The sequence below is a fragment of the Brachypodium distachyon genome, chromosome 3, assembly GCF_000005505.3.
Source record: "Brachypodium distachyon strain Bd21 chromosome 3, Brachypodium_distachyon_v3.0, whole genome shotgun sequence".
Classification (NCBI taxonomy): domain Eukaryota; kingdom Viridiplantae; phylum Streptophyta; class Magnoliopsida; order Poales; family Poaceae; genus Brachypodium; species Brachypodium distachyon.
The window spans coordinates 22,246,141-22,274,042 of NC_016133.3; the positions used below are offsets into that span (position 1 = coordinate 22,246,141).

General features: G+C 54.3%; 2 protein-coding genes across 3 annotated transcripts; both read left to right on the plus strand.

Moving 5' to 3' along the window:
• The first annotated feature begins 16,592 nt into the window (after positions 1-16,592).
• Positions 16,593-23,245, plus strand: LOC100821420 (NEDD8-conjugating enzyme Ubc12). 2 transcript variants are annotated; one of them, XM_003573791.4, is made up of 6 exons: positions 16,593-16,776; positions 17,935-18,047; positions 19,157-19,265; positions 21,713-21,791; positions 21,879-21,995; positions 22,818-23,245. In XM_003573791.4, exons 2-6 carry the CDS (start codon positions 17,939-17,941, stop codon positions 22,953-22,955), a joined length of 552 nt encoding a protein of 183 aa, XP_003573839.1. In that variant the 5' UTR covers positions 16,593-16,776; positions 17,935-17,938; the 3' UTR covers positions 22,956-23,245. The 2 variants fall into 2 exon arrangements, with proteins under 2 accessions (XP_003573839.1, XP_024316703.1); XM_024460935.1 differs by lacking the exons at positions 16,593-16,776; positions 17,935-18,047 and adding an exon at positions 18,088-18,817.
• A 2,771-nt stretch (positions 23,246-26,016) lies between these two features.
• Positions 26,017-27,890, plus strand: LOC100839102 (phenolic glucoside malonyltransferase 1). The gene has a single exon (XM_003571670.4). It carries the CDS (start codon positions 26,174-26,176, stop codon positions 27,557-27,559), a length of 1,386 nt encoding a protein of 461 aa, XP_003571718.1. The 5' UTR covers positions 26,017-26,173; the 3' UTR covers positions 27,560-27,890.
• Positions 27,891-27,902: the final 12 nt, after the last annotated feature.

Genomic DNA, 27,902 nt, shown 5'->3' on the forward strand with positions numbered 1-27,902 from the left:
ATCTTCTTCTGCAACTCGCATCCCCGCGCTCTTGCCAGCTTCCGCCCTCGCTCCCCATGGCGCCCCCCACCACCAGGAAGGGGAAGGAGGTCCAGTCTTCGAAGAAGCCCACGACCAGCAAGACCGAGGCGGCACTCAAAGCGGCCGCCGCCAAGAACCAGAAGAGGCGGGAGATGCGCGCAAAAGTAGCCTTCTTCCGCCCCGGCTACAACGGCGAGGCACTGGGGAAGCTCCGGCACGCCATCGCCTCCAACTTCAACGAGCACGGGGAGACGCGGATCTTCCCGGCGGGCGTCGAACACCAGGATAACGACTTCCGGGTGTTCGCGCGCTTCCTCCTCTGCGGCATGGTGCCGCCCTTCTCTCTGTTCTTCCACGCGCTGATGGAGTCCTATCAGCTGCGGGTGGCGCAGCTCCACCCCACCTCGCTCTTCCTCCTCGCCACCTTCTAGTTCCTCTGCGAGGCGTTCGTGGGGGTGATGCCGTCGGTGGGGCTCTTCCGACATTACTTTTACCCGCACATCGACAATGCGAAGGCGATGTCGTCGAGGGTGGTTTTCCGCGCCCACGACCAGATGAAGTCAGATTTCATCGTCCGGTCGGGGAAGAAGATCGAAAAAGAGTGGCGGGGCGACTGGTGCTGGGTCCGAGTGGAAGACCCCCAGGAGTTCATCCAGCCGCCGACGAAGCTGCCGGTGCCCCAGATCAGCTGGCAGGATAGGTACCACCGCGACGCCGACCTCCTCCCCATCGTGGAGAAGATCAAGGCGCTGCGGCTAGCGGGGCTCACAGATGTCGACGTGGCGCACACCTTCGTCCATCGGCGCATAGCCCTGCTGCAGCTGCGTTCCCGGCCTGCGTGGATGTACACGGCCTCCGGGGACAGGACACGACTCCAGGCGGACGGCATGGACTTGGAGTCCCTCAAGACGTGGGTGAAGGGGATCTCCGGCGAGGTCTTCCAGTCGATAGAGTTCCCGCCGGGGGTCTCCGCTCTCCATGCCGGCGTCAAGGCGCTCAGCGACATCGTCGGCGCCTTCCCGCCCTGCAACGAGTGGGGGCTGATGGACGACACCCCCACCCGCGTCCCGCACGCTCCTCCGCAAGCACCCCGCGGGAAGCAAGTGCTCGAGAAGAGCGAGGGCGGGTCCGAGCCCAACTGGCCCTCCCACCGGTCGCTGGACGACGAGGCGGGCCAGGTGGCTGTGTCCCTGGAAGTCGTCGCCGTGGAGGACGACGACGAGGAAAGCAACGACAACGCGCCCCAGATCCTGAGAAGGTCGAGGGCGTTCACGGCGGCCGCAGCCACTTCCACAACAGCGACGTCCGCCCCGGCAGCGGCCCCCAACCTGGCGGCGGCCGCCGCTCCTGGGGCGCCCGTTGGTACCACGACGGCATCCGCGGCAATAGGGGCCGCGAGTTGCCTCGGCGGCGGCCCCTGTCTCGCCGGCCCCGGGGTGCTCGCCGGTACCCCGGCAACGTCAGCACCTGCGGGGGCCATCGGCGCCCCGACCACGGCCTTCGCTCCGGTAGCGGGGGCCTCCGCGAGCTTCGCGCCCGGCGTCGCGGCGGCATCGCCATCGACACCTGGAGTTCTCCGGGTCACGACGACAATGCGGGCGCCCACGGCGCCGCCCGCTCGGGGGGTCTTCCGGGGCTTTGCGCTCCGGCGCAACCCTCCGAAGTTCTCCTCGCCGGCGGGCACCAGCAAGAGGGCGAGGAGTGATTCCCCGCCCGGCTCGCCAAGCAAGAGGACGCGCGGGGACGCTGGCGGCGCCACCGACCCCGTTGCCTCGGGGGCCAGCGTCGGCGCGGGCGCGCCCTTGGCGACCCAGCCCAAGCGGAGGCAGAGCCGGCACTAGGTATGTCTTCGTCGATTCCCTGCAACTGCAATTCCTGCTGGCCAAATTCACAAACATACCTTCCGTTTTTGCAGCGAGCGGCAGCTCGCCCGCGGCAAGACCCTTGGACGCTCCCGCTGGCACAGGCGAAGTAGTGGAGGCTGCACCGGCAAGCCCGACGGCCGCACAAGGTAACCGCCCCGGTCGCCCTTATTTGCCTTCAATAGCACCAACCATCGCCGACCCTCACGCTTTTCCACGGGTGCAGGCACAAGTGCGCCCGCGCCAGGAACAGGCGCGGCCGTGGTCGACCACGACACGGTCGTCGGGACCACGGGGGCGGAGGGGGAGTCGGAAACGGCTCCCGTGTCCGCCCCCGCCGTGACGGACACAGCGGCCGCCCTGGGACGTGGCCGGCTCGGGCTCACCCGCCGTCCGGCAGGGGACGACCCCCGCCGGAAGCAGGGAGCCTTCTCCAACCCCGGTGTCCCGGAGCCTGGGCACGGGGGAAGTTGTCGGGGAAGGACGGCAAGACCCGCGGGAGCAAGTGGGCGACCCCGCGCCCAGCTCCACTTCGGCAGCTGGGGCTTCATCATCCTCTGGGGCCCTCCCCGGCACCGACCTCGGCACCCTCGCCGGGGTCGCTTGGAATCCTCTTACCTGGGATCCGAGCGTCTTCGAGCGGGGGCACCGGTTCCTGGACGCCGTCCAGGACCAGCAGTTCGCCTTCGTCACCTCCTACAACGAGGTGAGGGAGCGCCACACCGCCGCCAAGAATCAACTCGGCGAGGTGCGGGAGGCCATTGAGAGAGAGCGGCGCGAACTCTCCCGGCTGCGAGAGGAGGCGCGCCTCGCCGAAGAGGAGGCGCGGCTGGCCCGGCTGGCCCGGCAAGCCCTGGAGGCTGCTCGGGAGCCGGTAGTCCCGGAGACCGAGCTCCGTCGGCAACTGGAGGTCCAGCGCACGGAGCTCCAAGGAAGGCTCGACGCAATGGCGTCAACCCTAGAAGCTTCTCGGAAGGAGCATGCCGAGGTGCTCGCGACGGCCCAGGCGCAGCTGGACGAGAAGAGCGAGCTAATCGCCAACTACCGCGGCGAAATCGAAGGCCTCCGCGTCCTGCTGAAGGTGCAGGTCAAGGCCGCCGAGGATGCGGCGAGAGCGGCGACTCAGCACGAGGCCGAGCTCAACTCGGTCAAAGGCAAAGCGGCCGGGCTTGAGGACGAGTTGGCCGCCGTCCGGGAAGAGCTCGCCAAGGCCGGCGAGGCCAACGCGACCCAGGCCTTAGAGCTTGCGAAGCTGGAGGGCCGTGTCAGCAAGCCTAAGAAGGCCGCGCAAGACGCCCGACTCCATCACAGCACGCTGATCGGGCAGCGGCAGCTCGAGACGGAGAAGTTGGCGAAGATCGCCGGGTCGCTGCACGACCTGCTGCCCAAGTTTGAGATGCAGGCGGCGGAGGTGGACGGCACGGACGTCACGACGCTGATACCCTTCTTCTCCGACTTGTTGGGGAAGCTCGGGGCGCTCGACGTTTGGATCGCCAAGTACGGCGCCAACGAAGTCGCCAAGTGCGCCCGGAAGGTTGCCGGGACAATCCTCCCGCGGATTCATCTCCGGGACCCAAAATTTCCCTTCGAGTTCCTACTGGACGCTTGGTCCGACAGCGAGGACGTGCCCACGCACACCCAAGCAGTGCGCGAGTTCGTCGACGAGGTCGTCGAGCGGATGCAGATGAAGCCGGAGCCTGAACCCCCCGTCGACCCGCCGGCCGAAGACGGCGACAGCTAGCTGCCGCAACCCCCCGCTAGACTCGTTGCTTCCCCTGTACCTCCTTCTTGTTTGCTTTACCTGCAAGTATGGCGCTTAGCGCCGTTTGGACAATGACCTTTTGATTAGTCCATGTAACCACTCGACACCTAGTCAATCAAGCTTGTTAGTTTGCTTAATTTCTGTCCTTTATTCCCGAGGCCGCCTCGCGGGGTGGTTCCCTTAGCCTTTGCGTGTCTTGCCTTGTGTTGCGGGGGGACTCGCGCACGCCTCACCCTCGACCAGACCAGGGACCCGGGACGGACCCGCAGTGCCGACCTGGGGCCAAGCGGTAGCGGGGAGCCACTCCGCTTGCGGGGTAACCACTCCAAGCCGTGTCCTCCCGGGGCGGACTCGGGAGCCACACGGGGAGCGCACTCCCCCCGCAAGCGTCCCTTTTTACACTCCGGCTACGCGCGGGATCCGGGGCCGCACCCAGCGGGGCAGTGCTCGGTTTCGTTCAGCTCTTAGCGAATTCAGCGTTCATGTTCAGATACTTAGCTTTTTCGTGCGGTCCAATGTTTCGCGATGCTCTGCAGTAGAGTGCAGACGGGGCGCTACCTCGGTAGGAAACCATCCGGGGTACCTGTTCAAGGGAAACGATCTCGGAGGGATGCGGCAGGAACGCGGGGGCAGGATCGCCGCTGGCGGCAACCGCCGCCGCCGATGCTACCACCACGCTCACGCGGCAACCCGCGCCCTCAGGGGCGGACCCTAGCCTTCAGGGACGAACCCTGGCTTAGGAGGACTCCGCCCCGGGAGCAGCCACAAGACGGCTATAACGCTCTCGGCGCCAGCTTCGCCACACCCCGAACGGCGGGTACGGGTGACGAGGAAGTTATAGCCTTCCAGCGACAGCCCCCGCAACTGGGGAGACCTGAGTTTTATCTAGGGGACCCGTCCCAAGGGATGCGACGACCCTTGTTACCTGGGAGCTAAACTGCTCGAGGGCCGCGGCAAGGACGCGGTGATGGGCCGGAACGAGCGACGAGCGCCGGCACCGGCGCCATCCCAGCGTCCTCGCAACGACCCGCGCCCGAAAAAGGCTCTCTCAAAGGGAATGCGGCTGGGTCTCCGTGATAGTGCACCCGCCGGCACAAGGCACGGATGGCACGCACTACCATAGAGTCTCCGCGCCGACCCTGATCCTTGCGGAGGTGTCCTACAGAGGGGGGCGACAAGGGCTCTGTGGCAATGCACCCCGTCGGCGCCAGACGCCGACGGGACGCACCACCACAGTGCCTCGGCGGCGACCCTCGCCCCGGAACCACCCCTTTGAGGAAGGGGCACAACGGCAGTGCACCTGTCGGCGTGGGACGCCGATTACACGCACTACCACCGTGCCTCTGCGGTGCCCCTCGGGGTGGGCTCGATGGGGTGATGCGGCAGGGGCGCAATGGCGGCGCACCCACCGGCGCTAGGCACCGGCGGGAAGCACCACCTCCGCGCCTCTGTCGCACCACCTGCTTTCACAGCCCCGAACCCGGCTTCGCTCTGAGCAATTCCATGGTTGGGGCACGCCTTTTATAGACACGGGAGGGAGGCTTGCCACCGCGCGCGACTGATCTGCACGGCACCCAGGCGCCTTTTCCCCGAACGCGGCGCAGTTTCCGCCGCCATGCTTACCGGGTAACCACGGCACACGTGGCGGCCAGCCGTCAACTCAGAAGCCTCGGAGTGTGGTGAACCCCTTGTGTTGCGGTCCTCCCTCACCACAAGGCACCGGTGTATGGTGCGACCCGTGGGCAGCTCACAGGCACCACAGCGTACAAGATTCCTCCCTTTCCTACAGGTTAGACTCTTACCAGATCCGAGGTGCTGAAAAAATTTCAAAACTTACGAAAACAAGTAACACAGGTAAATTAGATAAATCTCATCTCTCCTGCTTCCCAGCCCCCGGCACAAAGGGGTCAATGCCAAACTTGGATGTGAGCGTTTCCATTCCCGGGTGCAGCGACTGCGCGGTGCAGGCGGCGGGAGGCCGAGCAACCGCACGCCGAGTGGTGCACGTTGCGGGAAGCCCGCCAGCGGCATGTCCAGTGATGCACGTTGCGGGAAGCCCGCCAGCGGCATGTCCAGTGATGCACGTTGCGGGAAGCCCGCCAACGGCATATCCAGTGCCGGAACGATCCGGCAACGGGTTTTCGTGCTCACAACCAAGTAGGAAAAGACACCTTTGTGCATCTAAGGCAGGAGGCAAGAGGGGGAAAACACGCAAATGAACAGGGCAAGAACAAAGCTCGGGGGTGAAATACTTATCTTTATTCACAATTAACTAGCGGTTTACGCACGGGGGCTGCCCGGTCAGACTAGTTCGAGAGGTATGCATCGGAGGCATCACCTGAGGGTCGGGCTCCGCCGCTTCACGGGTAGAACTTGCGCAAGTGTTCAATATACCAGCTATTGGGCACCGGCAAGCCGTCTTCGGTTTCCAGGCGGACAGCCCCCGGCCTGGTCACCTGCACTACCCGGAAGGGGCCCTCCCATTTCGGAGTCAACTTGTTCCCGGCCTTCGTTCCTTCTATCCGACGCAGGACAAGGTCTCCGTTCTCGAGCCCCCGGGGACGGACTCGTCTGTCGTGATAACGACGGAGTCCCTGCTGGTAGCGCGCGGCTCGCACACCAGCCCGGCACCGAAGCTCTTCGATGAAGTTTAGATCGTCGACCCTTTGCTCGTGTTGGCTGGCGTCGCCGTACGCGTGTACTCGGGGAGATCCATACTTGAGCTCGAGGGGCAGCACCGCTTCTGCCCCGTAGACAAGGGCGAAAGGAGTTTCGCCCGTTGCCCGACTAGGTGTGGTCCAGATAGACCACAGCACGGGCTGGAGTTCTTCGATCCAGTGCTTCCCGTGGCCTTTGAGCTTGTCAAAGGTTCTCGTCTTGAGCCCCCGCAGAACCTCTGCGTTGGCTCGCTCCGCCTGTCCGTGGCTCCTCGGGTGAGCGACGGACGCGAAGCGCAGCTTAGTGCCCATGTCTTCGCAGTAGGCATGAAACGCCGCGCTCGTGAATTGCGTGCCGTTATCGGTGATGATGCTGTTAGGAACACCAAACCGGCACACAATGCCCTTAAGGAACTTGATGGCCGCATGGGCGGTCACCTTGCGCACTGGTTCCACCTCCACCCATTTGGAGAACTTGTCGATGGCCACAAACAAGTATTCGTAACCGCCAACCGCCCTTGGTAGCTTGCCGACGATGTCTAGTCCCCAGACCGCGAACGGCCACGAGGACGGGATGGCATGCAGGGCCTGGACTGGTTGGTTGCTCTTCTTCGAGTGGAACTGGCACGCTTCGCACGTCCTCACCAGCCGCTCTGCATCGGCCAGGGCCGTGGGCCAGTAAAAGCCATGCCGGAAAGCCTTGCCGACTAAAGCCCGGGAGGCCACATGGTGTGAACATGTGCCTCGATGTATGTCCTCCAACAGTGCACACCCTTCTTCCTGCGGCACGCAGAGGAGTTTGACACCATTTGCACGCCTGCGGTAGACGCTGCCGTCTATCACAGTGTACATCTTGGCTCGCCGCGCTACGCGCTCCGCGCCGACGTCATCCTCCGGGAGAGCCTCCCCTTTCAAATAGCGGGCGATCTCTTCCACCCAGGGAGGAATTTCTCTGCCAATGCATGCCGCCATATCAGCGGCATGGACCCCTGCTGCTGCAGGAGTTCCCTCGGTTGCCGGAGGGGCGTCCCCGGCAGCCGTCTGGGGGTGACTGAAGGAGCCAGTTGCTTCTGACAGAACACCCCCGCCGGAGGCTTCCGGCGCTCTACTGCCATCTTGGCCAGCTCATCAGCAACGAAGTTGTCCTTCCGCTTGACGTGTTCGAAGCACAAACCCTTGAACTTCCGTTCCAGCTTGCGAACCTCTTCCACGTACGGCGCCATTTGAGGGCAATCGTAGTCCTTGTTCACCTGGTTGATCACAAGCTGGGAATCACCGCGAACAACCAGGCGCTTAATGTCGAGGGCGGCCGCAGCCCGCAGCCCGGCAAGCAGGCCTTCGTATTCCGCCGTGTTGTTGGCGGAGTAAGCGAAGTCAAGTTGGACGGCGAGCCGCAGCTGGTCCCCTGTGGGTGACTCGATGACGACCCCAGCCCCCGCTCCCTGGAGACTGAACGCACCGTCGAAGTAGAGGACCCAGTGGCTCTCGTCCAGCTTGCTGGGAAGGCCGGTCTCCGACTCACTTTCTTCTACGCCCGTGGACGTCCACTCCGCGACGAAGTTCGCCAGGGCCGTGCTCTTGATGCTTTTGGAGTTGGCGAAGTGGAGGTCGAACTCCGACAGCTCCATCCTCCATTGGGCCACCCTCCCGGTGGCTTCACGGTTGGTGAGGGTCCTCCCGAGGCAGAACCCAGACACCACCGTGACGCGGTGCGCCTGGAAGTAGTGGCGCAGCTTGCGGGACGCAAGGAGGATCCCCAGAAGAAGCTTCTGTACTTGCGGGTATCTTGTCCGCGCGTCGCGCAACACAGTACGGACAAAGTACACCGGTCGCTGCACCAACCGCTTCCGAGGCGCCAGGGTTGCCGGCTCTGGTATGGTCCCTGGGTTTGAGGTGGTTGCCGGAGGCTGCTCCGCCCCCTGCCCCGCAGCCCCAATCCCCGGGACGTCTTCCTCCCTCTCGGCAACCAGCACCGAGCTGACCAAGCAACCCTCGATGGCTTCTATTTTGGTCGGGTTGGCCTGTATCCCCCGGTGTGAAACCAAGAAACCCAGAAGCTGCCCGGACTTGACACCGAAGGTGCACTTATCAGGGTTCAGCCTGAGCTTGATCTTGCGGAGGTTGTCAAATGTCTCCTACAGGTCATCAATCAGCGAGTCCCTACGCTTCGATTTGATGACGATGTCATCCATGTAGGCCTCCGCATTGCGGCCTAGCTGGGGCCCTAAACATTCTCGCAGGGCGCGCTGGAAAGTGGAGCCCGCGTTCTTCAACCCGAAAGGCATGCATGTATAGCAGTAGCACCCAACCGGGGTGATAAACGCTGTCTTTTCCTCATCCTCGACCGCCATCTTGATTTGATGGTAGCCGGAGAAAGCATCCAGAAAACTCAACAGGTCACAACCAACGGTAGAATCAACTATCTGGTCGATACGGGGTACAGGGGAGGGATCCTTAGGGCATGCACGATTAAGATCGGTAAAATCTACGCACATGCGAAGCTTATTCCCCGCTTTGGGCACTACTACAGGGTTAGCCAGCCAAGTGGGGTACAAAACTTCCCTGATCGCCCCGGCAGCCCTGAGCTTGCCCACCTCTTGCTTGATGAAATCTTTCCACTCTTGTGCCTGCCGCCGGATCTTCTGCTTGACGGGGTGCGCGTCCGGGCGCACCGCAAGCCAATGCTCAATCACCTCCCCGACGGTTCCCAGGCGAACACGTCGGCGTTTTCCCGGAGGAAGGTGACGAGGGCGCTTTCCTATTCGGCGGTCAGGTTCGCACCGATGGTAACGGTGCGCTCCTTGTCGCCGGCGTCAGCTGCAGCAGCGGCCCGGACAACCTCGCCAACGCACCAAGCAGCGTCTTTGAGATCGCACCCGATGGAGAGGACTCCGTACATGGACGGCATCTTGATCAGCGTCGGCGGACCAAGGATCCCGTTGTAGGGCAACGGGGTGTGCGCCACGTCGAACACTATGTGCTCGGTCCTCAATGCTTCCCGGGACCCGAAGGTGACCGGCAGCGTGATGCGTCCCAGCGGGCGCACGATCCCGGGGTTCACCCCCCGGAATGCTTCAGCTGCTCCATCGGCAGCTGGAGCTTTTCCACCAGCTTGGCGGACAGGAGGTTAAGCCCCGCTCCGTTGTCCACCAACACCTTGGTCACCGTCAGATTGGTAATGATCGGCGAGACGACGAAGGGTATTACCCCAAAACCCAATTGTCGCACCGGGTGGTCGTCGGCGCTGAAGGTGATCGGCACGTGCGACCACCTCAGCGGCTGTTGCGGCTCCGCATCCGGCAACAACACGCACACGTCGCGGGTGAGGCGCTTCACCGCGGCGTGGGATGGGAGAGCGTAAGATCCCCCATGGATGCAGGCGACGCCACGAGGCTCCTGGAAGCCTGGCTCGTCGCCGCCGGAATGGTCCGACTCGCGCTGCTCCTCGGCGCGCGCCCTGTCACGCCCGCGAGGAGGGCGTTCCCGCGCGGCAAGGGGCTGACCGCGCCCTCCTTGGGGTTCAACCCTGCCGGCACCACCGCCGGCCGGCCTCGGACCCGCTCTGGGGTCGTTCGGGCAATCTCGGGAGAGATGCCCAATGTCGCCACAATTGAAGCAGGATGCGGCAACTCTGCGCGTCGTGGGTGGAGTTGTTGTGGATAGGACAGCGGGACGCGTCGCCCTGCTTCCCGCCAGGTTCTCCCCCCGGCGAGGCCTTCTTCGTGGGCCTCGCGGCAGGAGCTCCCGAGTCCACAGCGAGGACTTGCTTCCCGCTGCGCTTACGGGAACCCTTCTTCTGCGAGCCCTCGCCAGGGCTCGCAGCAGCCTGGGCTGCCAGCTTGGGCGCTAGGCGCCCCTCCTCAGCCATGGCGCACTTGTGTGCCAAGGCGTACAAGTCCTGCGTCGTCCGGATCCGATGCGTGCTCAGCTTCTCACGCATTTTGGGGTCGCGGACGTTGATGGCGAAGGTGTTGATGATGGCGGCCGCCTCCGCCTCCGGGATAGAATAGGAGAGATTGGAGAAGCGGTTGACGAAGGCCCGGAACGTCTCTCCTGGTTTTTGCACGATGGTGTGCAGCTCCGCCATGGTTCCCGGGCGCTTATAGCCGCCCTGGAACGCGCTCACGAACTGCTCGCGCAAGTCTACCCAGGTGGCGACGAATTCGGCGGGCAGGTTGAGCAACCAGGTTCGCGCTGATCCCTTCAGGACCATCGGGAACCAGTTCGCCCTGACCTTGTCGTCGGCGCCGATGGCATGCATGCCCAGCGTATAGGTCAGGAGAAAATCTTTGGGGTTAGCAGTCCCGTCGTATGTACCGAGCGCAGGCGCTCGGAACTTACGGGGCCACACCACCCGCCGCAACTCGCGCGCGAACGCGGTGCAGCCGTCTTCTGGGCCCAGGGGAGCATCTTCTTGCTCCAGTGGGTGTCGGCGCTCCACCTCGCGTCTGCACCGGCGATCCAAGCGCTGGCGCAGATCCTCCTGTTGTCGGGCATTCAAGATGCCACGCGCATCGCCCCCCGGGACGGTGCGCGACGAATTCAAGGACCCCTCCGGGCCCCCGTCTACCAGGCCCCGCTGAGGAGGGGGAGGGTTCTCCCCCTGTCGCGAGGCGGGTGGCGCGCCTTCGCGCTCTGAGTACGGCCCGTGGCCGGAGCCTACCGGGGCGCCCTCGCCTTGCGGCTGTTGGGCGGCCAGGGCGAGAAGCGCTTCCAACTCTTCACCCCACGTCTCGTGCGCCGGCGTGCCCTGCTGCGGCTCGTACCGCACCATGACGCGCGCGGCGACGATGGCTTCAGCCGGGGTTCGCACGGGGGGCAACCGATTTCCTGAGCGGCTGCTTCCCACCCTGGCCCCGGACGCCTCCGGGTGCGCAGGGTGCGAACCCCCAGGGGTCGCCCGTGACGCGGCGTGCTCCGGGTGCCGCTGCCGCGGGGCATCCTCGGGTCGCGACTCCACCCGTTGGCTGGCCCGGGCGACGCCATGCGTGCTCGCCCGACTGCCCCCAGCGCTAGGGGCAGCCGGCCCCTTAGGCCGATTGTCGGTCGACGGTCGGGGAGGCGGTGCAGGCAGCTGCGTTTGCTGCACCCTCGAGGGCTCGGGATTCTCTTGAGCTCCCGACTCGGGTCGCATGTCGTGCGACCGCGTGTGCGCCGCTGGGGCCTCACGCGGGTCTATGCGTGAATCACCAGCCCGCTTGGGGGGCATGGTGACAAGGCTCGTCGACGAAGAAGAGTGAAGCCGATGCCGATGGGAACTTCCGCTGCCGGCGATCTCCGGCGCTGTCCACTCCCGCGCCCCCTACCTGGCGCGCCAGATGTCGTCGATCAGTGCTCCGACACCGGGGGCGTGCGGCCACGTCCCCCTTTTAGGTTCGGTAGGGGCGTCTGGGGCGGAGACCCGGTGATCGCCGGCACGGGCGATGAGGCCCTACACGGCCGGCGAGACGAAGATATAGAGGTACGCGCTCACCCAAGAACAGATGCACGCACGTTTTTTACCCAGGTTCGGGCCACCCGGAGGCGTGAAACCCTACGTCCTGCCTGTCTGAACTGATATTGATTACGGATCAAAGGTTTACAGGTTGCCGGGCAAGCTTCTCGGGCTTTCTCTCAGTGGCTAGGCGCTCCTCACCGCTCACCGTTGGCTGCTTACTGGAGCCAGTAAGCATCTATCGAGCGAGCTTCGTCCAAACCAACTAACTGACCAACTGACTAACCTCCCAACTGTCTGACCCGTCAACCCTCTAACCCCCTTGACCGTTGGCATGGGTCCTCCTTTTATGCACAAGGGGATGCCACACGTGCCACGGTGCATGGGCTACAAGTGTCCAACGGGGAGGCACGCAACTCTCCCTGGTGAGCTGGTGGCATGCATGGGTGCCACCTCCGCTGCTAGGGGCCTAGGGCCCTAGGTTAGGATTGGACAACCACTGTTCCTTGGATCGGACGGGTAACTACCCGTCGGTCGGCTCGTTTACTGAGCCGCGCGCCTTACCCCTTGCCTTGGTGGGACCGTACGTTCCGCACCCGTCACGCGCCCGTGTGGCGCTGTCCAGTGGGCCCCATGACCCGAGGCGGGGGCACGCGTCCGTGAACCCCCAGTCCCCGCAAGCCGGCCCGGGAAGCACCCGGGCCCAGCGCAGTCGGGACCTCCTCCCGGGAAGCAGCTTCCCGGGAGGTGCCTAAGCGGGAATATTCCCAGAAGCCCCGCTAGCCCCTTTCGGGCTGGTAGCTTGCCGGGAAGCTCGTCCGTGCTCCCCGGGATGAGACCTTCCTGGGAACCCGGGGGAGGGGGCCACGCGTCGCGCAGCGATGGTACCCCGGGTGCCACTGGTGCGACACACCTAATGCCAGAGAACATGAAAAAAGAAATTTGGCATATATAATTAGGAGACACTGACCTCATTAATCAAATCTGATACAACAGTTCCTTGCACATTAGTTGGGTCCAGTGTCAGGTCAATCACTGTTGGATTGATATGTTGTAACAATAAATTACTTGAATTACTGACACAATCATGGATAGTAAAAATGAAAATGAACTCCAAGCCTTACCTCAAGTATTGATGGGTCATCTTCATCACCATGCTCATCTATAATGAACTCTCTTGTCACCCTTGGCACATCTTGCATGATTACTTCCTCATTAGTTCTTCTCCTCCTCCTCTTGTGTCTAGGTTCAACAGGATCTGGCACTCCTCCTTCTTGGGCAGCCTTTGACTCTTCTTCTCTTCTCACATCCTCTTTGAAAGCAGCACAACCCTTGATGTTGAGACCAGTTTTCCTTTAGTAGCTGCACCTCATCTGCACACCATGCTTGCTAAGTCTAGTCCCTTCTTCTAGTTCTTCAGGTTGTTTTCTTCTGTTCCTTCTTGGTCTGACAATCTGTTTTGCATAGTAGGGAGGGTTCACATCCACACCATTTGTCCTTGTCCACTCTGCTCTATCTCTCACTGGAAATATGTGGCATCCATATGCATGTATGTATGTCTTGAGTGTATAGCAACTAGCAACCATCTCATTAGGTCTTATTCTTTCATGCCTAGATGCCTGTGAGCTGCCATCTTCTGCATGTGCATGACCTATGAGTCAGCTCAACAATGTAGCTGTTATCCCTATGGGTCACCTCAAACACACCCATACCAGCAGGACTCACAAAACAATTAGCTGCCCAATCAGAAAACTTCCTAAGCTTCTCTATGACCTTGGGACAAAGAGTCCCTTTCCATTCTTCTAAACACTCTGTCTGCTTGGTGTACATCCTGTTCATAAGCTGACATCTAATTTTCTCTAACATTGACAGAATGGGAAGCTCTCTAGCTTCTAAGATGTATCTGTTGAAGACCTCAGAATGGTTGTTAAGCAATACATCACACTTAGAAAACTCTGAGAAATAGGCCCTAACCCAAGGGTTAGGAGCATGTTGTTGAAGCCAATCATGTGCAGCAGGGCACTCTAACTGCATCTTTGCCATATTTTTTTTCAAATAATGAAATGTTGCTAGATTTGGCACATGCAAATACATGCTGCTTCACTATCTCCCCCTTGTGGACCATGTTAAGATTTTGCCATAGATGTCTAACGCAGAATCTATGCTCAGAATGGGGCCAGACTTCCTTCAAAGCATTAATTAGCCTCTTTTGCCTATCACTCATGATTGTGTAAGGATGTGTTGGTCACATGTAGATCATTTTTCAGAGTGTTGAGGAACCAAACCCAGTTATTGGTACACTCAATCTCCACTACACCCATTGCAATTGGGAATATACATTAATTAATTAGGGTCAATGCCCATTGCAGTCAATAATACACCCCCAAACTTTGTTTTGATATGTGTACCATCAAGAAAGATAAGTGGCATGCACCCTTTGATGAAGCCTCTCTTGCATGCATCCAAACAGAAGTACAAAGTGTTAAATGTGTTGAGCTTTAGCTGAAGATAGAAGGTGCTGCATGGGTTGGTTGTCCTCAACTCTTGACCATAATCCCATAAAAGCTTATGCTGTTTAAGTTCATCACCATATATCTCTTCCAGGCTGCTCTTCTTGCCCTTCCTAGCTTGAACCTGCTTGGTACGATGTTATACTCCCTCTGAACTTTGTTTGCAAATGCTTTCAGTGTCATCATTTCATCATTCCTGAATGCATCAATGTACTTCCTAGTTAGGAATGGTGCTGTCATTTCCTTCACCTGCCACACCACCCTTTCACATGTATGCAGGGACACAAATTTTTTAACTTGGAAACAGTTAAATCTGCTGTCCTTAGATGCACTAAGCTCCCATGAATAGCCATCTGCACATTGCACATCAACCCTTGTCTTATTGTTTCTTATCTTCCTCAAAGGGACCCTATTCTTAACAGCATAAGAGTCAATTGCTTTTCTCAGCTCCTCCACAGATGAGAAAACCACGCCCACCTTGAACCTTGGATTTGCCATGTCTGTCATAGCATTGAATGTACTAAAATTGAATAATGGTTCATCATTTTCTGCCTTAGGTAAATCTATGTCTTCATCATTCACTTCTTCATCCCTTTGTGGCCCTTCTTCTTAGTTCTCCACTTCCAATTCATCCACCACCTCTTTGTCAACATTATCAGCAAACAAGTCATCATCTCCTTCCTTAGCGTCATATTCACTGTCCACAAAATCAGAATCACTTTCAGAATTTGAACCATGCATTCCGTACCACATACTCCCTCCATTTCACAAAGAATGGCACGCACGCATTTCAAGATTTTGCTTTGACCGACAATTAGACTAATGATTTGAGGCTTATGTGTTACAAAAATTATATCATTGGATTCGTATTTCAAAAATCTTTCCAACGATATAAAATTTGTAATATATAATCTACATACAATTGGTCTAATCATTGGTCAAAGTTCGACCTCGTAAAGCGTGGACGCCATTCTTTGTGAAATGGAGGGAGTATATTACTACCACCATATATTACTTGTGATAGTCATCATCTTCTTCTTCTTGTGCATCCCCTAAGCTGCAGCCTTCACCACCATATATTACTACCACATCTTCTTCTACCATTCCAACATTGTTGCTACTCTTCTTCTTAACAGGTAGCTTTTTCTTCCCTTTGCATGGGCTTATGGGAAGGTCCTCATAAAAGCTAGGTAACTTGTACTTATCATCTACTACAGGCTGTTGTTTTGTGGGACTAAATACTTTAGGGAGCTCTGCTGTTACTTCAGTAAGGACATCATCCCACTTTTGGTTCTATAACAGATTCACATGGTCAACATAGATAACCAAATTCTTGCATTTTGCTGCAGCAGTTACCATCAAGCTAGCATTCTTGTCATCCTTCAAACTGACTAAACCATCACTCAAACGTGCACCAGGCTGTAACCAATAGGATCTAATAGACTTACTTGTCAGATCATACCCTAGCTCGGCAAGAAAACCCTCTACCCACAGACAAGACCATGTATCTGCATCGCAGTAATCAAACCAATCTACTTTAGCATCTAGATAGGTTCTGTTCAATCCAACTCCACAAAAGAAACCAGCATGTCGCATCTCCACACTGAATTTTTCATCGCAATCACCTGCATTGCAGTGCAAGCACGTCCAATTTCAAGGGAAAAACCCTAATTTGAAAACCCCAAATTCCCCCAAATCGGAACCCTAGAACCTCGAACTCCAGAGCGACCGCGAAATCAGCTTCTACATTGCGTCTACTACACAAATCGTCGCAAAAAACACACAAATCATTACCTACATACGTCCGATCAAGAACTATGCCATCGTCCCCAAAACAACCCCCAATTTTGCGACGGGAAAGAAAGAATCTCACCGTAATCTGGAGCCACACCGCCGGGTTCACGACGACGAGGCTCCATGGCCGCCTCGGGCCGCCGGACGGCAGCTCACGCTCCGATGGACCCCGCGCAGCTCCTCCGACGCCGACATCCCCTCCCCTATCACCCCTTCCTTTCTTCTCAGGATTTCGTGGTCGAATGTGAACAGCATCTGAGAAGTAGGGGGGTTTCTGCAAATATACAATGCCCTTGCTGCGCCGCGATTGTCCACGCTGGCATGCCACGTTGCCACGGAAACATATGAATTCGTATTTTTGACCGCGCGCTCATCCATGCCAAGTTGTAACACCGTAATTTGGCATTTTGCATGTATGGTGACTAATCTGTGCATCGGTGCCAAGTTGATCAGCGGTGCATTTACCTCTGCTGTTTATTTGGCCCGAATGGTTTGCCAGTATCTTCCTTTTCACAACCCGAGCTCAATTATGCAATTATAGTTCTTGGGCCTTGGCACCCAACTGCAGGCCAGCTAATCAGCTATACACACCCTCCTCCCTCCCTCTGCCCCATCTCGCTACCGAGCGACCCGGCCCCCTCTCTCCGTGGATCGCCCGAGCGCCGCCATCCATCCCGCTGCCGAGCGGCCAGCCCCCTAGCTCATCTTCCTCCTCGCGCGAGCGCCTCCACCGCAGGTTGATCTCCCCTTCGTTTCTCTAGCTCCCGACCGTTTCTCCTCCCATCACTCCACGAACGGATTCCGCCCTTTAGCTCCCCGTTTCATAATCTTCCCCAATTCTCAACTGAGGCAAAAATCAAGGTAGGGCGGGTGCCCTACTGGGTCCTCCGCCCGTGATTGCATTCATGCTTTGGTTTGCAGCCATGTGTTAATGGCCGAAATTTAGCTCTGCATTTTGTTTCTCATGAAAACATAGGTCAACTGCACGGTTGTTGTGCTAAATGTTGTTTTTGGCCTCTCGGAGTGAGTTCATTTCATATTTCTGTTTGCAGCCGTATGTTGCAGCTTTGCATTTTGTTGCCGTGGAAACGATAGGTTAACCATCGACTCTTGAGCCAAAATGCAGCTCTTTTCTTCCTTGTGAGTAATCAAGGTATTTGTACATAATTTCAATGAGAGAACAGACTTTAAAAGAGGGTTTTGATAACCTGGTCATCTGTATCGCCTGAAGTTTTGGAAAAGAGAGCAACAGCAGGGTTTTAGACAGCATCAACAGTTCAACACCCCAGTGCAAAGGAAACATTTAGAATGTGGAGTTTAGCCAGACCAAAGGAGCTTCAAGGCCTTAGGTGGTAGGTTTGGTCGGTCGTGCCCTCTAGCTGCCACTTGTTAGATCTGTAAAACCTTGTTCTTCTTAATATAATTTCATGCAGTGTCCTGCATGGTCTCAAAGATAGACTTTGACAATTGACATACACAGTCCAATGTGCTGCCACACAAACACACTGCCCCCTCGAGCATGATCGTGCTTAACCCCCTCGTATTGCCCAGCACCAGGCATGGGCCAGTGAAGGCACAATTGTTGTGCTGCTTCCATATCTACCAAGCGGCAAGACTGAGACAAGTCCTTTAAGATGCCCTACTGCCGCATTGTGAATCATAGCCGCTCAGCGTTGAAGCCGTGGGGCGAATTCAGGATAAAAACTTGTGCCAGGCCTGCGTTAAGAACCAGCATGCGACCTAGATTTGCCTTGTCGTTTCAGGTTCTTGATCGAACAATGCACACCGGTGAATGTGTCTGCGTCTATCTTGCCAACCTGTTCGACATCCAGCATCATTTCATAGTTGTGCATATACTGGTTTTGATTGTGATTATTTCTTTTCTGCTTTACAGAAAGATGATTAATCTTTTCAAAATAAAGGACCAAAAGAAAGAGGAGTCAGCAAGTGCTGCTGGAAAAGCACCTGTTAAAAAGCAATCTGCTGGGGAACTCCGTCTTAACAAAGGTTCATTGAATTTTAGGCAAACTTTTTCTTTTGTTCCTTTGTGCTCTTAAATACCACATTGGACCATGCATTGCAAAAGGCCACTCCTCTGTCTCATAATATAGTCAATCATTCGCCCCTTGCGTTAAGGCCCCACAATTATATTGGTTTATTAGATACTATTGTTCTCCTCTTACCTTGATTCATCTGATTCCTAACATGTGTTAGTTGAACAGGATGTTATTTTCAGTGAAGGGAGTATAATTTATCGGTAATGTCATTTAGTGAGCAGTCCCTGACATAAATCAAAGCTGCAAAGGCTGTCCGAACTGTTTGATGAGTTGGATTGATGCCATTAAATCTGCATTGTTCTGAATTCAGTTTACCAGCTTTTAGCAATTAATTCCGGTCCAAGTTGAATATAATCATAGCAGGCTCAGTTCAGATTAGGGAGTTGTTGACACATTCTATATTGTTTTTGTTCAAACATGATGGGTATTTTGTTTTTGTGTGTTTCAATTGTCAAATAACTAATCACAATTGGAAGTTAGTACTATTGCTGGAACTGTTGAGCAAATCTTGCATGCAGGCGCATTCCAACCACTGCAATCCACCTGCATATATATCCATCATGTCATGGCCACCTTAAGAGGTAACACCAAAAAGGTCCATTGATGCACTTAGTGAACTGTGTGTTGTTCTGCAACCTGCAAGGAAACAAGTTCATTAGAGCTTATCCAGTCAACTGCTGCATCACCTAGCCATTATGTTTGTTGAGGTTGTTACAAGAGGTAATTTACTTAAACAATCTTTAAGGGTCATCTAATTTGATTCTTTGGTTGGGTTGGATGTTATGAAAACCCAGCACTAATCCAGGATAAGTGTGTAAGATAGGCTGAACAGCTGAACAATCTGTGATTCTATTTAATATTCTGTGAGCATATGATGCATATATGCATATTATCGTGCCAACTTATAACTATTGTTGACGTTGCTACCTTTTTTTTTTTTTGAGGACAATTGACATTGCTAGCTCATTCTTTCGTATTTCATGTTTACAAACAGCTCATCAAAAATTCAGTGCATCTCATGAATTATTTATGCTACTACTTTTATCTGACACATTGCAGATATTAGTGAGCTAAACCTACCAAAGAACACATCGATTTCTTTTCCCAATGGCAAGGATGATCTGATGAGTTTTGAGATCGTCATCCGACCTGATGAAGGATATTACATGTATGTACCACACAGTGCTACTTTGCCATCATCGTGCAAAGTTGCATAATCTCGCAATACATTTTCTTTATCAATTCTAGTATTAATAGTTCTGTCATTTCTCTAGCAAGGATGAAGAGTCGAATAGTCTAGTCGAGTCGCTAGGGTACTTACTCATAGGCTAGTCACAACTAATCACAAGTAGTGCTTGACTATTGGCTACTTTCAACCCGGGATCTCTCCCCTTCCCATTATGAATAACGGAAATACAAACAGTGTTCCGAACCACCGAAGAAAACAAAAAGATGGACCAGGGGAGGGAGAGATAAGCCAGGAAAATATGTGGAGCAGGAAACCCACTGACCAGGCCCCGCATTCGGAAGCCTGACTATGGGACGAAAACCTGTTCCCTAATCTACAATCCTACTCAAGCTCAAAGCCAGCAACCAACAGAGTAACGTTAAACATTCGCCACGGAGGGCATACTTTCAACAGCAAGACCACAAAACAAAGCCCAGATCACGATCTCAGATAGCTTGGAGACATGCTGCATCCGGCACAGTTGCAGCAGCAGAAGCACCTTCGCCCCGCCAACGCATCAGGTCCTGTGCATTGGAGACCAGCAGCTTCGCCCCTTCCTTCAGTAGCTACTACAAATACCATACTACTGAGCTACTGCTACTAGGGTCTTTGGGCTTAGGCTTTGTCTTAGGTTCCTTGGATGGATCATACTGCTCAACTGATCCAGCTGCACCAACTTCTTGCCTTACCTCTGCCTCTGACATGATGCTAGCACAATATGGAAGGAAGAGGGCAAAGCACAAATCAAACTACCATATTTGCACGGGAGAGGATTGGAAGGAAGAGGAAATGGGAAAGCACTCACCAAACCAACAGTTTAGCAATGACAGGACTGGAAGGAGAGGAGAGGAAAATAGAGCAAGGGAGGAAGGAGAGAACAGGGCAAGGGAGGTAGGAGAGCAGATGAAAAGCAACAACCAGGAGTCCATGACAGGTTTGACTTGATCTGGAGGATAGGGTTCAACAACCTGCCTTATGCCTTTCCTGTTCAACCTGGCAGTGGGCCAATTTTGAGTCGGTGAGCTCAACCGGCTCCTATAGTCGACCAGTTGCTTGACTGTGCCAACCAGTCAAGTCGAGTTGCCCAGTGGACACCCAAGTTACGACTGGTACTGGTAAACTAGTCGCTAATTGCTCAACTCTTACACATTGCTCCCTACTGAAGACTGAAGAGACTATTAATTGCTCCAAAATTTTAAGATAGAACTTCAGCTTGAAACCTTGATATCCACAACGAGCTTAAGTTAACAAGCTATATAATGGCTATTCAGTTTCTCTGTATGTCTGATGAGTAGTGAAGACAAAAATGCTGCCACTTCTATTTTGACTAATTCATGCATCTCACTTGCTTTTCCAGTAGGCCTGTTCATACACGGTTTAGACGGGGTGGAGTGCTTCCTGAACCCGGCCTGTAGGTACTGGTCTAGGCTGCGTTGGTTTGGTTCGAGGGTGTTGACTTTAACGGGCTGGTGTGGGCGGGTTTAGGCGGTATGAACAGTTTACACTTGAAACAAAGCTAATCAGCTAAACAGCTACAATTACATAGCATGATAGCAATCCATGACAGATTGGTGGCTGGAGCTGGTAGACGAGTGCTAGTTCAGGATCACAAGCAACTTTCACCCAAACCTCGGTGGGCTGTCTGTCTCTCTCTCCATGCTTCTTTGTGCCTGTGTGTGGTCAAGGAGCAATGTGCCAATGCTGCTGCAAGGACATCGTAATTGACGCGCAACTGCGGCATGCTATTGCCGGCGATCAAGGTCTGCCCCAGTAGGTGAAATGCTGGGCTGCACCATGGAGGACGGTGTGCCACATATAGCATTTGCAAGGAGCTGGGCTGGGGCCAGTTCAGCGAGAAACTGCCCTGCAAGACGATTGCCAAGCCGAAGCTCTCGATGAAAGAAGACATGGAGGGCGTCCGTCGCAAGCTCCAGATCGTGTATCGCACCTGTCTGGCCAGCCCAACATCGTCAATCTCCAGGGTGCCTACGAGGACAAGTAGGGAGTGGCTGCGTGCTGCGAGGATGACGGCCTTGTCCTCGGCGGTGGGACACTGCTGACGTCTTCTGCCCTTCGATGACGTGGTTCGCTCCGTTGGTTCCCTCCATTCCCCCCAGCAACCCTCACCACTGCCGTGCCTCCGTGTTGGTACCCTGGAATTAGTGAATTTAACGGGTTCCTGCAATTGGTTTGTTCCAGCCCATCTCTAACCCCACCTGAAAAACCGGTACTAATCTGTCTCGTTGGTTTGCTGTGGCTCGGTTTGTTGGTATCATTGAGTCTGACCCAAACTGTGAACATGCCTACTTTCCAGTGTTATATTTTGTCAATGTTCATGCAACATACCAAAAATCCCCGGTTGATCATATTTATACTAATTTTTGTAGGAGTGGCTCTTTTGGTTTTACCTTCCAAGTATCTCCGTCTTATCCCCATGAGCCTCCAAAGGTCAAGTGCAAGACAAAGGTTATAATCCTACTTTCTCTGTACTGAGTGAGCTCCATTTTGCTCTTAACCAATCAGTCACTCTGTGTGTGTTTATCATACATTCAGGTCTACCATCCAAATATTGATTTGGAAGGAAATGTATGTCTGAACATTTTGCGTGAAGATTGGAAGCCTGTTCTCAACATTAACACTGTTATTTATGGCCTGAATCTTCTGTTTACGGTATGTCAGCTTCCTTGCTACCCCGATTCATAGCAATTTTGTATCTAGAAAAAGAGATGATGATCATGTAACAGCTGTAACCATGTCCTCCATCTCAGGCTTTTTTTTCTTTCTTTCTCATGTCCCCCATTCACTTAGTATGTCTCATACAAAGTAATACTAAGAAAACATTGAATTGGGTGAGACCTTGTAATTCACAACTTCTCTTTAGTTACATACTGGTAAAACTGAAATCAGTCTCTTAACATATTCTCATGGAACAGAAGATAAAGAAACACCTGTGCATAACCATATGCAATGGATTTGCCATTTAGTCACCAAGCTATTGAAATGCAGTCATTGAGTTCTGGTTAATGAGATGATCAGTCAATTGATATATTGTGCGTGTGGTAAATGTAGGTATATGTAAGCAGAACTCGTAAAAGCTAAATCATTTGTACATATGGATACGGTATCCAGCTCTGTAGACATTACAGTGCCGATTCTCACCCCATTTTCTACTGTTCTACAACTTTACTTAAACTAATCTTTTGTAATGCAAATAGTAACTGATAGAGTGGAGTGCTAAGAAGTTTATACCCTAAACTCTGCTTTTGGGGATGATATCTTGGGTGCACATTGTGTACGAAGGGGTTTATTGAGCCCAGTGTACCAGAGACCCAATTAGCACCTCTAATGGTCAAAATCTCATGGTAGTCTGACTGATTTTATGCTTAACTCTTTGTGGGTAGACTCGTTTGTGCATTGCAGCTTCTGATGCCAGAGTTTCTGTTCCCTAGAAAATTTGGTAGGGCTTCGTTTAATGTTCTATTTTGTCTACAGCAACCAAACGATGAGGATCCCTTGAACCATGAAGCAGCTGCAGTCCTTCGTGACAATCCAAAGATGTTTGAGGCTAATGTTAGAAGAGCAATGGCTGGAGGTTACGTGGGTCAACACTATTTTCCGAGATGCGCATGATGCTGGCTGTTGAATATTACTGTCTTATGCTGCCTTTAAAGTCATTTGGGTCCGTATCTTACACCAGCATGCCCAACATTGTTGTGTTTGAGTGGGTCAAAGGCTGTTGAAAGCATCAAAACTGCCCAAGGTGCGATGTTGATGTTGCCCATTGTTGTGGTATGCTTACAAATCTGTAAATTGGTGATCTGGTGGTGATACAGATAACAAGGATATGGTGTATCTTTAACTGCGGAACTCATATATCCTGAATCTCATATACTGTGGCGACGCTTTGGCCCATTTTGTTAGTCGCAACTTGTGAAAGCGTTCGTCAAAAAAAAAAAAATCTTGTGAAAGCGTATGACCGTTAAATATATGATGCATTACTGTGTGCGGACCCACTTTGTTAATAGAAACCTTTGAAAGCGAGTGATCAGTTCTGGTATCAGGTTGAAAAATAGGGCTGGTGTGTTTTGTTCTATTTCTGGTGCCGTCAGTAGACTGGGACCGACGAAGCTAAGTCGCCTTTTTTACATCACTGTTCTTTTACGAAACGACCCCCTTTCCTATTTGAGCTTACACATTCTCTGATTCTCACCGATGACTCGACGAACCAAGCTTGTTGAATCCTGACTGTTCAACTTGATTAATTGTCATATTTAGAATTACTCTCTTCTTCACAAATGCTGGCGTATTTAATTTCACCGAGACAAGACTTTGATCAAAAAATATTTTATTAATACGTAATTCACATGATAGGAGATTACAGTTATTAGCAAAAACCTTTAAAGACGAATCTATTATATAAATTTCATGTCTTAAAACAACGTATTGATAAAGTAATTATTGGTCAAAAAAAATTAATTGCGAAGAGGACCACCGATGATGAGGACATCCCAACCAATGATACAACCACAGCACCTACATCTCAAGTATCGGAGATACACGGGCCAGTTACGAGAGCTTGTGCCCACCAACTCAATTATCAGGTACTATCGTTTCTTAGTACTACGGGTAATATAAATGAGAATATGATCCTGTCTAAATCAGATGCTCTTATGTTGATTAAGAATGAAGGGCGAAGCCATGACGCAAGAGATTGGAGCAAGTCAAACTTCGAGGATGCCAGCACGCATACGAAAGGAAACGGTGTAACAACTACCACAAGTATACAAAAAGCAGCAGCCACTTAAGTCATGGGAAGAGAAGGGATGCTTGGACTGACACTTTCACTTGGTATGGACCAAAGGCCTTGTAACAACCCAAACCTTCATAAGATCAGGAAACACTAGTTTTTTTCCACCTCCCACTCTATATAAGAGCAACCACCACCCCTTTGGCTGGTTGGGTTTTGTTTAGGTAAGTTAGCCATTACTGCAACTTTGAGTTTCACCGTAGTGCCAAATCGGCCTAGGGAAGAACCGCTATCGGAACCCCACCTTGTTACTCATCTCCTTGAGACTACTATTGTATTTCAGTTACATCTGCAATATCAGATTGATTTATCTCAAATTTCTTACTTGTTCTCGATTGCTAGCAAGAATTGGAACTTCGTGCTCAGGTTGACGGCGCCTTCGGTTCCGTCAATAACCACAGGAAGTTTGTTCAGCGATTGCTAAGGCGCATCGTCATGTGCACGGTGTAGTCGAGTCGTGAGAGTCAATTCCGCCCAAATCGTAGTTATCCTTCACATCGAAAGATCGGGCCACCTCAAAAAGCATAGGAGGCATCAATTGATCTATTAGAATAATAAACAACAATACAGAGAACAATAAAAGTAATAAAATTTACAAATAGGTCATTGGACTACCTAGCGACGGCAACAAGCACTAGAACAAACCGAAGGCGGGCTATCGTCCTTGTCCCTCCCTCATCGGAGCCAGGCAAAGCTTGCCAAAATAGAGGTTGTGATAGTAAACGGTGGAATAATCGTCCTGCTAAGGCTCCAATGAACCAGCGCACTAGAGCAACAACTATCCCAAAAGATAAGAACCATAGATCGAAATAATCAGACCTGAAACCACACGAACAAACACGAAAGCCGACGAAATCCAAGGGATTCACCGGAAACCCAAAATGCCGGCCGATCCCAAAGGATTTGTTGGGCACACAGCTCCATGCGCCCTTTGTCGGCGCTAGGCGCACCGCTAGAGCGACGACGGGAGGGGAGGACCTTATTCTGATTGCAAGATGTTGCCCCCATTTTGCCATCTTAAAGAAGACGCTAGAAAAACCTAAAACAAGAAACATGAGATCCTTCCGCTGGCCAGCGCCCAGGATACGCCGCACCTCCAAGGCCAAGAAGGTCATCGAAGGTGGGACGGCTGACGGTTGTGCCGGTGGAGAATTTTATAACCCTAGTCGGCTGGAGGGGATCTATTTTTTTCTCATGATGGTTGACGGGTACGTACGATAATTATTGTCAAAGTCTTATCTTAAGAAAACCAAATACTCCCTCCGTTCCTAAATTTTTGTCGCTGTTTTAGTTCAAATTTGTACTAAAACAACGACAAGAATTTAGGAACGGAGGTAGTACAAAAGAACATTTTGACAGCCATTTTGCCGGTCAAAGCTAGCTTTGACAGGTTGGAGCTTTCCATGCAACGTACCCGCCGCGAGGAAATATCCACAGCCATATGAGTCCAGCGCAAAGGAAAAGAAAAGGAGGATTCGTTCGGATTTCTCGAGTCAAATAAAGAACCACGCTAATATGAACGCACCGATAAGACAGAACCACGGACGCTCCAGTGAGGATAGCCAAGGAAACAACAACGGGGTTCACGGCGACTAATTGATTATCCACTCCCGTACGTATGGTTCGACTTTGTTTTGATGATATAACAGCACGATTCTTCTCCATACTTCTTTTGACTAAAAACTCGCGCGCGGCGTTTTGGCTACGGCTCAAGAACGTGCGAAGGATTCGTGCTCGGACGGGTGTCCGCAACCCACTGGCTGTGGCTGGTATGCTTACATCATCCCTTGCGATAACGAGCGAGCTAGCATCGATGGTAAGTCCGCGCGTGACCACTGGAGAAGTCGAAAACATCATCTACCAGGAGTCCACAATTTTCGAAAGGGAGGACCGAAGGAGGAGTCCACAATTGGTAGTCCTCCACGTTATCGTCAGTGATGATGGAAGCAAGCAAGCCTCTTCTATTAATTAAGCTACTGTAGTTGTTCCGGTATATATTGCCTTGCCGGCCGACGTACGAGAAGAGAACTGTACGGCAGCCATGGCTCTACCACCTTCCAATCCTCCTCGCCTCAGCGTCCTGGAGACCACCCTCGTTGCGCCCTCGTCCACCGGCCCAGGCCCAGACCCGCCGGCGGAGTGCTCCCTTCCGCTCACCTTCTTCGACGTCTTCTGGCTCAACTCCCCGCCCGTCGAGCGCGTCTTCCTCTACCGCCTCGCTCCGGACGACAACATCCTGTCCAACCTTAAAACCTCGCTCTCCCAAGCGATCCGCGCCTTCTACCCGCTCGCCGGCCGCCTCCGCGCCACAGCCAACGGCCGTTACGAGCTACACTACCAGCCGGGAGACGGCGTCAGCTTCACGGTCGCCGAGTACGATCTCGGCGTCGACGAGCTCTCCACCGACGACCCGAGGGAAGTCTCCAAGATCGCCCCGCTCGTGCCTTCTCTGATCCCCAAAGACAAGGCCGGCAATGGGGCGCCGGTGCTCGCAGTGCAGGCCACCGTGCTCCACGGCGGCCAGGGACTCGCCATCGGCGTCGCCCTGCACCACGCCGCATGCGACGGCGCGTCCTCCACGCGCTTCCTCCACACGTGGGCCGCCGCGGCACGCAGCAGTGCCGAGAACGCGCCGCGGCCGGCGCCTCCTGTGGTTGACAGGACGCTCATGCCGGACCCGAGGGGCCTCTACGACCACTTCGCCAAAGCCCTGCCGACCGCAGACGAGATGGAGTACGTCAAGATGTGCCCCGACCAGCTGCTCGCCACGTTCACGCTCTCCGTGGCCGACACGCAGCGCGTCAAGGACGCGGTCGCCGCCGAGGCCACGCGCCGCGGCGTGAAGCCCCCGCCGCGGTGCTCTTCGCTCGTCGCCGCCTTCGGCTTCATCTGGTCGTGCTACCAGCGAGCCAAAGACGCTGATGCCGACCAGACAACGCCGACCTACCTGCTGTTCCCGGTGGACCACCGGTCACGGATGAAGCCTCCGCTCCCGGAGGACTACTTTGGGAACTGCGTGGGCGCTGCCCTGCACGGGGCGCCCATGGGCGAGCTCGGGGAAGCCGGCGCCGGGGGGCTCCACACCGCCTGCGCCGCCGTGGCCGCGGCGATCGACCAAGCCCTGAGCGGCATCGGCACGCCGGAAATGGACTCGTGGATGGAGCAGATCAGGGAGGCTGGGGCGTCCGGCGGTGGGGTGCTGTCTGTGGCCGGGTCGCCCAGGTTTAAAGTGTATGAGATGGACTTTGGGTTCGGGCGGCCGGTTAAGGTGGAGATCGTGTCCGTGGCCAGGACCGGCGCCATGGCCGTGGCGGAGAGCCGGAGATGCGCCGGCGGCATCGAGGTCGGCATCTCTCTGCCGCCCGCTGCCATGCACAGGTTCCGGAACTGCTTCCACGATGCCATTGCGTGGCTTCAGGACCATTAAAAAAATGATCGAGAATTCGAGACCGGACTGATGCCTACTTTGACCGCCTCGATGTGCTATTCCGTATGGACCGTATCGACTGGACGGAATTAAGATAGATGTTGTTGTAGCTAGCATGACAATGACTATACGTACGTTGTTCATCGTATGGTTTGAGGTATAATAAAGTGCATCGGCATACCGTGAAGTCTATTGTATATACCGGTGACATTAGAAAAACTGCTCTCACCGGCATACCTACTTACTGTAGTATCGCTGATGTCATTAACGCCGATGTGTCAAGTTAGTCTTAAATTTCAAAATTACAAAGCTATTTAAATTTAATTTTTTATATTATTTGCTG

Excerpts from the sequence above, each read along its gene's own strand:
- LOC100821420 (XM_003573791.4), top strand. The coding sequence starts at position 17,939 with ATGATTAATCTTTTCAAAATAAAGGACCAAAAGAAAGAGGAGTCAGCA. Across the intron at positions 19,266-21,712 it reads CCTGATGAAGGATATTACAT|GAGTGGCTCTTTTGGTTTTA; the intron begins GTATGTACCACA and ends TAATTTTTGTAG. Across the intron at positions 21,996-22,817 it reads GCCTGAATCTTCTGTTTACG|CAACCAAACGATGAGGATCC; the intron begins GTATGTCAGCTT and ends TTTTGTCTACAG.
- LOC100839102 (XM_003571670.4), top strand. The coding sequence starts at position 26,174 with ATGGCTCTACCACCTTCCAATCCTCCTCGCCTCAGCGTCCTGGAGACC.